Source organism: Impatiens glandulifera, chromosome 8 (genome assembly GCF_907164915.1).
Source record: "Impatiens glandulifera chromosome 8, dImpGla2.1, whole genome shotgun sequence".
NCBI classification, from domain to species: domain Eukaryota; kingdom Viridiplantae; phylum Streptophyta; class Magnoliopsida; order Ericales; family Balsaminaceae; genus Impatiens; species Impatiens glandulifera.
Window position 1 is genome coordinate 2314978 of NC_061869.1, and position 12306 is coordinate 2327283.

Here is a 12306-nt window from a genome sequence, read left to right on the forward strand (position 1 = left end):
TTGGACCAGTTTAACGCCGATATAAGACGACCAACCGCACAGTCACAAAGATAACTATAAGTCCTTGGCCTAACCTAAGTACCTCACTTACCCTACCCTGCATCATGATTCATGCATACCTTGAGTAAATTAATGAAATCCCTTAAAAGTTTAATGCATTAATTTGAATCCTTTGACCTAATTCCCAGATCTCATTGGATCCATGGATTATAGTACATATGACTTCTCCTTAGTCATTGGCCGCAGCAAATAAAGATGTTTCTCGAACATGTCTTAAGGACAAGGGCAGGGGCAGGCGACATGATACATATTATAGCAGCTAAATAATTCATTCATTTGACATTGATTGCTGCTGCCATATTTCTCAACTTCTTTGAGATTTCAGCAAACGAGGGCCTCTCAGACGGATCAGACCCCCAACAACTTCCCATCAGCGACTTCCATTCAGGATCACACCATGTTGGGATTGTTGGACGTAATGTGTCGTTCACAATCCCAGCTGGAATTATTATATTATCATATGAATACGAGGAATTCAATTAGTTAGAGATCTTGATTGGTAATAAGTATATATATATATATATATATATTTCATTTACCTATGAGAGAAGCACAATGCATATCTGCGTAAGGCTCTTCTCCAGTTAGCAGTTCCCACATCACAATCCCAAACGAATACACATCGATCTAAAATAAGCATGCAGTGGTTGTTATAAGAGATCCATGTTCAATTAGAAATAAGAAAGTGCATTTGGTGAAGTGATCAAAGTGACAATTTTTTTACCTTTTCCGAAACCATGTTACTTTTTCCACTAAGGAGCTCAGGCGCCATCCATGGTAAAGTTCCGCGAACACCTCCAGACACTAATGTATGTTGTTTCACTTTTGATAATCCAAGATCGCCAATCTAATATATATAAGTTTGTCAAGATACTGGGATCAACTAGACTGCAACTGTCAGAATGCCTAAACGCATCAACAATTCATCATACCTTGCATACTGGTCGATGTGGGTCTCTCATATTCACCAACAAATTCTCGCACTTTAAATCAAAGTGAACAATGTTCTTTCCGTGCAAATACTCCATCCCAAAAGCTGCATCCATAGCTATTATTAGCCTCTTTCGCCGGTCAATTGTCCTGATTGATCAGCACAATGCATGGACAATAAGAGCATTTAGTAAAGGTAACTGCAGCATTAAATACATATAGTCTTCATTCAAAGATTGATTGTTAGCTACATAATTCACCAAAAAAAGGTACCTGTCCTTTTTCTGTAAATATTGTTTGAGAGACCCATTAATCATGAATTCTGTCACAGTTGCTAACGAACCATCAGGACCATCACGCACTATTCCATAGAAAGAAACTACGTTTGGGTGATGTAAAGAGCCTAATATCAAAGCCTCCTTCCAAAAATCTGCTATCTATAAGAAGTAAGAACGACAGAATTTTTTTTTTGAATAAGTTCCCAAGCCAAAAGAATATAACTTAGTAATTCTTCCATAAGTTAGATGTCAAATTGGAGGAAGCTAAGAAAGTAGAGCCAATACCAATCGTTCCCTCTCGGAAGGTTTCCCAGAAAAGCAACTTGCTTTGATCTTTTTAATTGCCACATCAGAGCCCTTCCATTTTCCATGATAAACAGCACCATAATTACCCGAGCCTAGTTCCTTGACCTCCTCCAAATCATCATTTCTAATTGTCTGACACAAGAGAGGGATATAGTTCAAACTCTAGGGTTTAAACATTCTGAGGGTTGAGAAGCCAGGAGAAATCGACACAAGAAGTATAAAACTTTGCATAATTTCGTTTAATAGCATTCAGATGCAACTTATATATGTTTTGGAAAGGTAACTACTATCCTACTAAATTGGAATGATAAATTATATCCTATTAAATTGGAAAAGTAACTACGTATAACAAATTGAAAAGATAATACTATCCTAATATTTTTTTGTTGAAACGGCAAAACCATCTCATTAATTCACAAGAACCTAACTACTATACTACTAAAGAAATGAAGAACCTTCAATACAAAAGGGGGAGAAGAAAAGGGAATAGTCAAAACAAACACGACAAAACAACAAAGTCAAGGATTTATGCAAAGTCTACGCGCGAAACTAAGTGAGTAAGTGCCTTCGCTTTGTCGAGCAACAAACTTCTAGCAATAGTCCAATTACGTGCGGGACAAGTCATGCCATCCAAGAAAATGCATCTGAATACTATCCTAATAACTAATCAAAATAAATAACAAAATTAAATATGATGAACTATACTATTAATTGACGGCCATGTGTCAATCATCGAATGATTGGCCCTTCGGAACCCTAATCTCCGTTCTGTATCAGAAAGCATGTATAATAAAATAGGAGCTCCATTTATTAATAAGAATGTTCAAAAAGGTAACCTGAAAAGGTAAACTACTACCATAACAAATTGAAAAGATCCTAATATCGAATCAAAATAAATAACAATAACTAAATATAGTAAACTAATACTATTAATAAGGCGGTATGGTCATCGTATAATTGGCTTACGTAGCCCTAATCTCCGTTCTGTATTAGAAAGCATGTATAGTAAAATAGGAGCTCCATTTATGAATAAGAATACAATGTTAAAAAAGGCAACCTGTAATCCCCTAGCAACAGCTTCTTCCTCAGCCTTGGTCGGCTCTATTTTAGATTCCCCCGAATCCTCATTGTCTGAATCCTCCTCTATGTTTGTGCCTGTGTCCTATACCCAAAAATAGACATTATATAAGAAATGACACCTCGCTGAAGATTGAAGTACATGAATTAGAAATAACAGGAAGGAATTTTACTATAGCCTCAGATTGAATTCCATTTTCTTCCTTTTCTACTGCATCAGATTTTTCTGCCACAACCTTGGAGTCTTCATAATTGTCATTTCCTTCAGTTTCGGGCTTTAACTCCTCATGATTTTCCAGTGCAGCCTCCTAAAAGAAAAAAGGCAAGATCCACACAAATCACTATTTTGTCCCTCAGTTATTTCCATATCATTAAATGTAACATAAGCGCTAACCTTGTACTCGTCAACAGGATTTGTTACATACAAATCATCAGGTAGATTCATGACTGCAGTAACCTGGTGAAGTAATTCATCTACTTCAACATCAGTATCTTTCTCCTTCATTGTCATTGTTTCACTTGATAACTGCACAGGTTCGAAAAGAGAAGCAAGATTTGGTGTATCAGAGGGTTGGTGAAGAAGTCCGGGACCAATCAGGTACGGTTTCTCTTGATTATGAGCGGATGGAGTGAAATATGGCACCCGACTATAACCATGTTCATGACAAGGGTTTTGATTGTCTTTTCTTGTACCATTCGATAGTTGAGTAGAAGTTGATTGTTCATAAGAGAGGCCATTGTGTAATGGATCACTATTTTGTCCTGATAAATGAGGCATTGGGGCAAATCCATTCGATACTCGAGAATAAGGAATGTTACCATACCTAATCCCGCGCTCATCAAGAGGAGTAATAGGGACATGTGATGCAGATACAGCTACAGCTACGTTCCCTTGTTCAGGTGAAGATCTTATGAACCGAGGATCCTCATTATGAACATTATACATCACAGGCAATTGATGGCCATTAGCAGCGTGCATAACATTACTATCTAAAACATGGTGGCTATTTTGCAGTCCATCTAAAGCAATAGCTGATCTTGGTTCCTCATTTGAAGGAATCGATATATGCTGCATATTCCACCCTCTTCCACGACAGTGAAATTCATTGTAAAGGGATCTGGGGTCATTCTGCTCTCTCAAACATAAGCCATGGCGATAGTTAGGATGCTCAATGGGCAGTTGTTCTCCATGTTTCGAATACGAATCAGAACATGCTTGATTTCTGCGTGAATCGTGATAGCCATTATTACCATTGTGGGGAATATTGAACATATTGCAAGGAAATCTAGCTGACTCACTTGGCAAGGCCCCAGAACGATGATACCAAGTCCCATTTTCGGAGAAACGTAGCTGATGATCGAAGGGAAAGATATCATGGTTCGGTTGCTGCCAACAATGTTCTTCGGATATCCGATCCTGAAATTCTGGAAATGGGGCTCGATAAACAGGGGCTGATGAAGGGGAATGCCTTGGAGAGTGATATACAGGGCTTCTAGTCCCATCCATTGGCGGAACTCTCAAATGTCGCAAGTTAAATTGTTGAACTGGAAGATCATAATTCCTTGCAACATAGAAATCGTCTCCAGGTGATTCAGAAAACTGACGATTTCGTAAATCTGTCGATTCGTTAATGTTGTTTAAAGCATCAACATATCTTCTCTCAGTTTCCCTTTCGTCTGCATCGATGAATTGTGAAGAACTTTCAAGGTCAGCATAAGAAAACAGAAAAAACCTTAGTCTGGTGAACCCATCACCTGAACTTAACTTATCATACTCTTCCATCATATTCATTACATCATCATCGTTCACAACTGATACTAACGAGTCTAGGTCTTCATCAGGCTGTTGATATTTCAAAACAGCAGTCAATTCATAAAGTTCTTTCATTTTCATCACGAGTTCATCATAATTGATATCACGCGGCACACTCACTATTCGCGTTTCACCGCCAACATACCTTAGCTGCCCATCTTGAGGACGAGGCAAGATACTACCCAGAAAACTACATAGAAATTTTATACGCAAACTTTCTTCGCTAGGGCTTGAAACCGATCCTCCTGTTATTGCAGAAACACTATTCATCGAGAAATCAGCATTTATTAAGTAATACCTGTAAATGACGAATCTTGATTCTGTCAGCGCCGATTCTCACGAATCAAAATTGTCCGTTTCAAGACAGGAGGTATCGACGAGTGTCACAATGAGATGGGATAACGACGTATCTTGTTCATATATACTTTGCATTTATCGAAAAGAGTGAAATTTGAAATAGAATGGTGGGCGAATTGAAGATTAGATCTTTTTCTTAAGAAATGATGATGTTGATGACGAACGAACGACCGCCATCGCTGGCCGCTGCCTTCCTTGATGCGATGATCATATCGCCAGGTATGACACACGTGGCTCCACTACATTCTCCGGAACAAATTTCTTTTTTTTGGGGGGGATTTTGGAAAACTAGGGTTTTGGGTTATTTACAAAATCAAATAATATACTATAAGTTATTTAAGTTATTAAATGTAATTAAAATAATCTAGCATTTTTTCCGTGCATTTGCACGAGTATTAATATAAAAATCATGGAAAAAAATTACGGATAATATTTTTTTTATTTTATTTTTAACCGTTTTAAGTTTATGGGTGGGTCAACCCACAATCCGACCCAAGTATCAATTTACTCAACACCTATATAGATTAGTTAGTTAAAAAGTTGAACTTATATTAATATTAAAACGTCCCGCGTTTATCAAATTTGGTGTTGAATTTAAAATATAAAGTCTTTGTAGCCTAGTTGGTTAAAGAGTTGTACTTGTTTTGTTAGGTTGCAAGTTCGAAACATACCTCTAGCATTTTTAATTTTATTTTTAACCGTTTTAAATTTAAAAACGGGTCAACCCACAATCCGACCCAAGTATCCAAATTAACCACAGCTCTCGACCCGCCAATCCGGACACTTTAAAAATTAAGCATCATTATATATATATAGATTAGTTAGTTAAAAAGTTGAACTTATATTAATATTAAAACGTCCCGCGTTTATCAAATTTGGTGTTGAATTTAAAATATAAAGTCTTTGTAGCCTAGTTGGTTAAAGAGTTGTACTTGTTTTGTTAGGTTGCAAGTTCGAAACATACCTCTAGCATTTTTAATTTTATTTTTAACCGTTTTAAATTTAAAAACGGGTCAACCCACAATCCGACCCAAGTATCCAAATTAACCACAGCTCTCGACCCGCCAATCCGGACACTTTAAAAATTAAGCATCATTATATATATATAGATAAGAAATCATAGATAATTTACTATAAATATATGTTTTCACTCAAAATTGAGTGGTAGATTGTCTTTGTTTTCCAATTATTTTATTAGACATAAGTTGATCAATGCAATTATGAATAGGTGTTAAATTGTAACAAATAGACAAAGAAGGTTAAGTTAACTATCACAAAATAAAATGTAACGTCCTAATTTTCAATTGTATTGATTGCAAAATCAAATTTTTAGAAAAATGTATTATTATTATTTTTTTAAAACAGTCGTCCATAATTAAAAAAAATGATAGGAATAGTTTAAAAAATACAAAAATTTTGAAACGAGGAAAATAAAACATATAAAAAAAAATTTAAAAAAAATGAAAATAAGAGACTGTTCTTCTTTGTTAACTTCTCACTTTTCTTTGTACTAGTAGCAATCGGAAGTTAAACCTAAAGTAAGGACCGAACTTTCATTTTGGTTGGCTAGAACGAGTGCTTGAATATTCCATTTTCCAATCAAAACATTAGTTTCATGTCTTTTTCGGCGAGGACTACTTTGAATGAAACAGACCTACCCGTAGAGTTATGTATGAAAGAGAAGATCCAGACAAAAAGACCTACTCCATGGAATTAGTCAATGTGTGTACCAAATCTCTTTCGGATCCTATGTTAATAATACTCGTAGATACTCTAGTTTGAGAAGAACGATTAACTCCCGACATTCTCTACGACTTTTCGAAACGGATTTTAGATAACGTCGTAAATAATATACATCAAAATATTTAATCTTATTTAAAATCAAAATTACTATTTAGTTACAATTATATATATATATATATATAATTTTTTTATTTAAATTTATGAATTTTCATTTTGGACCATTAAGTCATGGTTACAACCAAATGATTAAAATTTGGAAATAAATTTTTTATTACAATATTTATTCCACTAAAATTTATGTTTATATTTTATCTCATAACATTTTTTTTTTTTGTTAGACTTAAAGATTGTCATAAATTTTCATTATACATTAAACATTTTCAAACAAAAAATTAGGTATACAATACAAATTAACAAATTCAAACAAAAAATTAGGTATACAATACAAATTAACAAATTCAATGTAATTTAAAAATAACTCACCTCAAAAAAGTATCAGATCAACGAACACTTAACAAACATATTTAACTAAAGTTTAAAAACATTAAAACATTCATGTATCACAATTCATATATGTTCTCATATAATTGAAGAATTTATCTATTCCTCTTAGTTAGGTTCCTGGCATATAATCCATTCGCAAAGACTTACATTCCATATTTTCTTTTCGAACAAATTTAAAAGTATCCAAACACAATTAATATTCTTGGCGGTAGTCCAAACTTGGTAAAACAAAAGTATGTATCAATGTCTCCATTTTTAATGGCACACCACATATTACCTATCTTGAGTTTTGTTTCCACTTACAAAACATAATGGAAAATAAGCCAAATATCCAAATTGGTTTTCATGGGTACTTAGTATCCACCTTTAAAAAGATTTCTTTTTATTTTATTCAGCTCATTTAAAAAATTTGAAAATGAACTCTTCGTGTCAAAGTTTTTCAATAATTAAGAAAAAAAACCTAAATCTTATCAATAACATGACACCAAGACTTTTTCAATCTTATCATTATAAGCGTGACCTAAAATATTAAATTATTTATACAAAATCTTACAAAATAAAATTAAGGTTATCTTTGAGCATTTGATTTAAATAATAAAATAAACAACTTTCTAATTTTTACCTATATTTCTAACAAATCAAAATAGGATGTGGAGGAGGAAGCAAAGATTCATCAGAGCATCGAAGTGTTGAACAAAGGAAGAAGGTAAAAACCTCGTAAACTCCGAACTGGTACGATATAGAATGAATGAATGAGTTCTAAGCGGCGGCCCATCAAAAATATATTAAAAAAAATCCATTCTTTCTACTTTTGCTCAATTAGGGTTTTCTTTTTGTAATCGTTTTCTTTACGTTTAATACAGCCTTTAATCATTCAAAAACCAAGTTTCTTTCTTGTTTGCCTTTTCGTGAAACCCATCTGCTCGTCTCATAGAAGTGTATTAGCAGATAAATTGATTGAAGGATTGCGCGTTTTGTGTCTGTGGATCTTGGGGTTTGAATGAATTAATCTGTAAATTCAGACGGAAATACATATGGAGAGTTCCAACTCCATGAACAAAGGGAAACGGAGATTGGAGGACGATGATCAACAGTCAGACCGAAAGCGGCCGGCTTTAGCCAGGTGATTTCAGTTTCTTGATTATTAGATAAAACATCATTCTAGGTTTTCTGGAAAACGGCAGATCCCTAATATGGACATTGAAATGTAATTATATAGGGTTGTTGTTGAAGCACTGAAGGTTGATAGTCTGCAAAAACTTTGTTCTTCTTTAGAACCTATTCTGCGTAGAGTGGTAAGATAAATCTGTGTATAATCTCTCTTGGGTTGTTCTTCACTGTTCTTCATCTGGGTTTCTATCTGAACAACAGGTAAGTGAAGAAGTGGAACGTGCTTTAGCTAAATTAGTCCCTGCTGCACTTGCTGGAAGGCAAGTATCTTAAAATTTTCATTTTTTTTTTGGGTTTATTGGGATTGATTAAACGAAATTTGCATTCATATAGGTCATCCCCACCAAAAATAGAAGGACTAGATGGGAAGAAATTGCAGCTGCAATTTAGGTCTAGGTTATCTCTTCCACTCTTTACAGGAGGAAAAGTTGAAGGAGAGCAAGGTGCTACAGTTCATGTTGTGTTGATTGATTCGAATACGGGCCATGTAATAACTTCCGGTCCTGAATCCTCCATAAAGCTGGACGTTGTTGTGCTTGAAGGCGGTTTTAATGATGAAGATGAAGAAGGCTGGACACAAGAGAAGTTTGAAAGCCATGTTGTTAAAGAGCGCGAAGGAAAAAGACCACTTTTGACAGGGGACTTACAATTGACTCTCAAAGAAGGCGTGGGAACTTTAGGGGAAATTATTTTTACAGACAATTCGAGTTGGATAAGAAGCAGGAAGTTCAGGCTTGGTTTGAAGGTTTCTTCCGGTTTTTGTGATGGGATTCGAATTCTTGAGGCAAAAACCGAAGCTTTCACTGTTAAAGATCACAGAGGAGAATGTAAACCTATTAAAACTTGTGTTTTTACTCTCTTACATGTACAGTTATCAAAATTTAGTCCTGTTTGTTGTTGTTTCTGTTATTAGTATACAAGAAGCATTACCCGCCTGTCTTGAACGACGAGATATGGAGATTGGAGAAGATTGGAAAGGATGGTTCATTCCATAAGAGATTGAATTCGGCAGGAATATTTGTCGTTGAAGATTTTCTCCGCCTAGTTGTTAGAGACTCCCAGAAGCTACGGAATGTAAGCAAACTTATTTTATTCCTTTATTTTCATTGATTCTGAATTAAATTGATAACGTATGATTTCTCTATTTGTCGTGGATTGTAGATTCTAGGAAGTGGCATGTCTAATAAGATGTGGGAGGCTCTCGTAGAGCATGCAAAGACGTGTGTACTAAGTGGGAAGCTCTATGTTTATTATCAAGATGATGCGAGAAACGTTGGAGTTGCTTTTAACAATATTTATGAACTGAGCGGCTTAATAGTTGGTGAAGAGTTCCACTCAGCCGATTCCCTTTCTGAAACCCAAAAGGTATGTATTAAAGGGATCTGATTGAACAAAGTTCTATTTTAAAAATGTGATAAAAAAGTGTTTCTAAAGAAATCTATTGATACTTTCTTCTCTAGGAACTTGTTTGATGTGGCGATTGTTTAAAAAAATATAGGTTACGAAATCAAAATCTTGTTTGATGAAAAACTGGGTTTTTTGGAATTCCTTAGGTTAAATTATTAAAATATCCTTTTGTTTTTAAGATCTAAATTTTATAGAAGATGAAGTAAGAGTATTTTAGTTGATGAATTAAGTGATTGGATGAATATCTGATGTGATAAAGAGTTCTTTTGAAATAATTGATCTAGATCCAGATCCAGATCCAGATACAGGAAGTTTTTCGATATGAGCCTGTTGTAGGCTTGTAAGCCCATCTGTTTACGAAACTTAAAAAAAAAATTGCTGTTGCAGGAATATGTAGACTCCTTGGTCAAAAAAGCATACGAAGATTGGAACCAAGTAGTAGAATATGATGGTAAATCGTTTCTAAGCTTCGATCAGCTTAATAAAAGCCCGCACAGCACAGGAACATGCTCAGGCTCGGTTGATTATCCAAATCGTTTGGAGAATCTTCATCCTACAGATGGTGTAGATGTGTCTGTAATAGAATCAAGCCGAGCAATTGAAGGTATGCCAAGATTTTTAGTTACTGTTTTTTTCATAATGGAGATGAAATTGAAAGAAATCTGTTCTTCTTGTTTTTTCAGGCTTTAATAGATACCCATCTCAGCTCCTGAATACGAGCGATCTTATTGAGTTTGAGAGTGATATTTTTGCTACACAAGACCAGCAGATTCAAAACAACAATTCTTCTGTTAACCAATCTTTTGTTAATAATCCCTTTGACGATGTCTGTGTACAGAACCAAGAGAAGGGTGTTATGGACATTTTATCAGAGGAGGATATTCGTTTGAGAAGTCACGAAATGCTGGAGAACGAGGATATGCAGCATTTGCTCAGACTCTTCAGCATAGGTGGTGATGGTCAGAACTCGGTTAATGGGTTTGATGATGGATTTGTGTTTCCATCGTTCATGCAATCGCAAGAACCAGACATGGGTTTCAAAGAGGTTCGTCCGCGTCCTGTTAGATCGGTTGCAGGTTGGTTGAAAATCAAGGCTGCTATGAGATGGGGATTTTTTATCAGGAAGAAAGCAGCTGAAAGGCGTGCCCAGATTGTAGAGCTGAATGATGAAGAAGACGAGTAAGAATAGGGCTTTTAAGTTCTCTGTACAGTTAGTTCTTCAGCTTTTGACACATTTACTATTGATTTGTTTTAGAGAGAATGATTGAATGATTTGATATAGTTTAGGATATCTCCAATGATTGCCAGTTTCTAGACAAGAATGTTTCTGTTCTTTATTAAAATTAAAGTGAATTGATATTGTGTTTTAGCTTTTGGATTGTTGATTTTCATATAATTGTGTTTTACAGTTGTTGGATGTTTTGATTATGCAGTGTGAAACATTTTAGATAATATGGGTTTTAAAATATAAAGAAAAAATATGCTTAACCTTAAATGAGTTTATTTAATTAAGATTTGTAGCAAATTTTTATTTGAAAAGCTATTTATTGCATGCCCTAAGAGATCAATTTAAGTTATTTATTTATTTGTTTTTTATTTTATTAAAAAGACTTTTTTGAAGTAGGAATTTGAATAGAGGGTTAGTGTTACTTTATTATCTCCAAAACAAATTAGGTTTGGTTTTCACTAAAATAAAAACCTGTTTTAAGTTCAGTGAAAGTTTGATGTTTTGGAAAGTGTTTTCACTAAGAATGTCGCTAAAGTGTGGGCAACAATCTTGTAATTTGTTTTTTTTTTTTTTGTATGAGATAAACTATGATTTCAGAAATAAAAATAATAATAATTTATTACATATTAATATTTTTTAATTACTTTTTCATATTTTTTATAATATTAATAGAAAATTCTCTATAATATAATAGTTCAATTGATAAAAGAAAGTTGTGTTTAAGAGATTAAAATAGACAAATAACTTAAATATTTCTAAATTATGATTAAAATAAATAAATAAATATTAATATAATTAATGATGGATTAAAAAAAAAAAAAGATAGTAATACAATTAATGATGTCAATGAAAAAGACGTAATACGTAATATTATGTTAAGTCAGTCTATTTGTCACGAGAATGTTGAATTGACAACTCACTTATTTTTGTATTATCGAAGGGCTGACTAATATTTGTAGTCTTTTGTAGAGTATTACTGAGATTCACTAGGTAATGTCTGAATCTTTGGATAATTGTTGAAAAGTTTTGATTGATATGACCGATACGGTAAACTTACATATTTGGTTATCATCCCAATTGTTTTGGGATGAACGTCGAATTTTTAATGGTTGTATTCTATTAATTTATTTATGTTATGTCAAACAATATAAATTTAATTTAATGTTAACAAATATATTTAATAATTAGATGAAATGAAATGAAATAAAATTAGATACATTAATTGTAAGTAAGTAGGACATGTATACAATTATGTTAGGTTACATCATATGGCCTATTTCATGTTTAACATAAGTTCTATAGTACAACATTTTGAACCACACAAGCAATGCCAATAAATGAATCACACATAAATAAGATGAGATCGATATATGACCATCCTTTCCTGTCCTAGCTAGCTTGCACCATTAATGAATTTATTCATTATTTCAAGC

The 12306-nt window shown here is 33.8% G+C and overlaps 2 protein-coding genes across 3 annotated transcripts; one reads left to right on the plus strand and one right to left on the minus strand.

Annotated features, from left to right (window-relative positions):
* Positions 1-146: 146 nt before the first annotated feature.
* LOC124911502 (probable serine/threonine-protein kinase DDB_G0281745) lies at positions 147-5003 on the minus strand. Its single transcript, XM_047451998.1, has 9 exons — positions 3046-5003; positions 2825-2959; positions 2632-2736; positions 1554-1706; positions 1264-1427; positions 993-1140; positions 785-907; positions 600-687; positions 147-499 (listed from the first exon to the last, which is right to left on the minus strand). Exons 1-9 carry the CDS (start codon positions 4732-4734, stop codon positions 333-335), a joined length of 2772 nt encoding a protein of 923 aa, XP_047307954.1. The 5' UTR covers positions 4735-5003; the 3' UTR covers positions 147-332.
* Positions 5004-7697: 2694 nt separating this feature from the next.
* Positions 7698-11014, plus strand: LOC124911503 (calmodulin-binding protein 60 B-like). Of its 2 annotated transcripts, XM_047452000.1 has the most exons (9): positions 7698-7774; positions 8017-8191; positions 8288-8363; positions 8440-8498; positions 8572-9065; positions 9152-9312; positions 9400-9603; positions 10033-10249; positions 10329-11014. In XM_047452000.1, the coding sequence occupies exons 2-9, from the start codon at positions 8103-8105 to the stop codon at positions 10826-10828; spliced, it is 1800 nt and encodes a 599-aa protein (XP_047307956.1). In that variant the 5' UTR covers positions 7698-7774; positions 8017-8102; the 3' UTR covers positions 10829-11014. The 2 variants fall into 2 exon arrangements, with proteins under 2 accessions (XP_047307956.1, XP_047307955.1); XM_047451999.1 differs by lacking the exon at positions 7698-7774 and having other exon boundaries at positions 7863-8191.
* The last annotated feature ends 1292 nt before the right edge of the window (positions 11015-12306 follow it).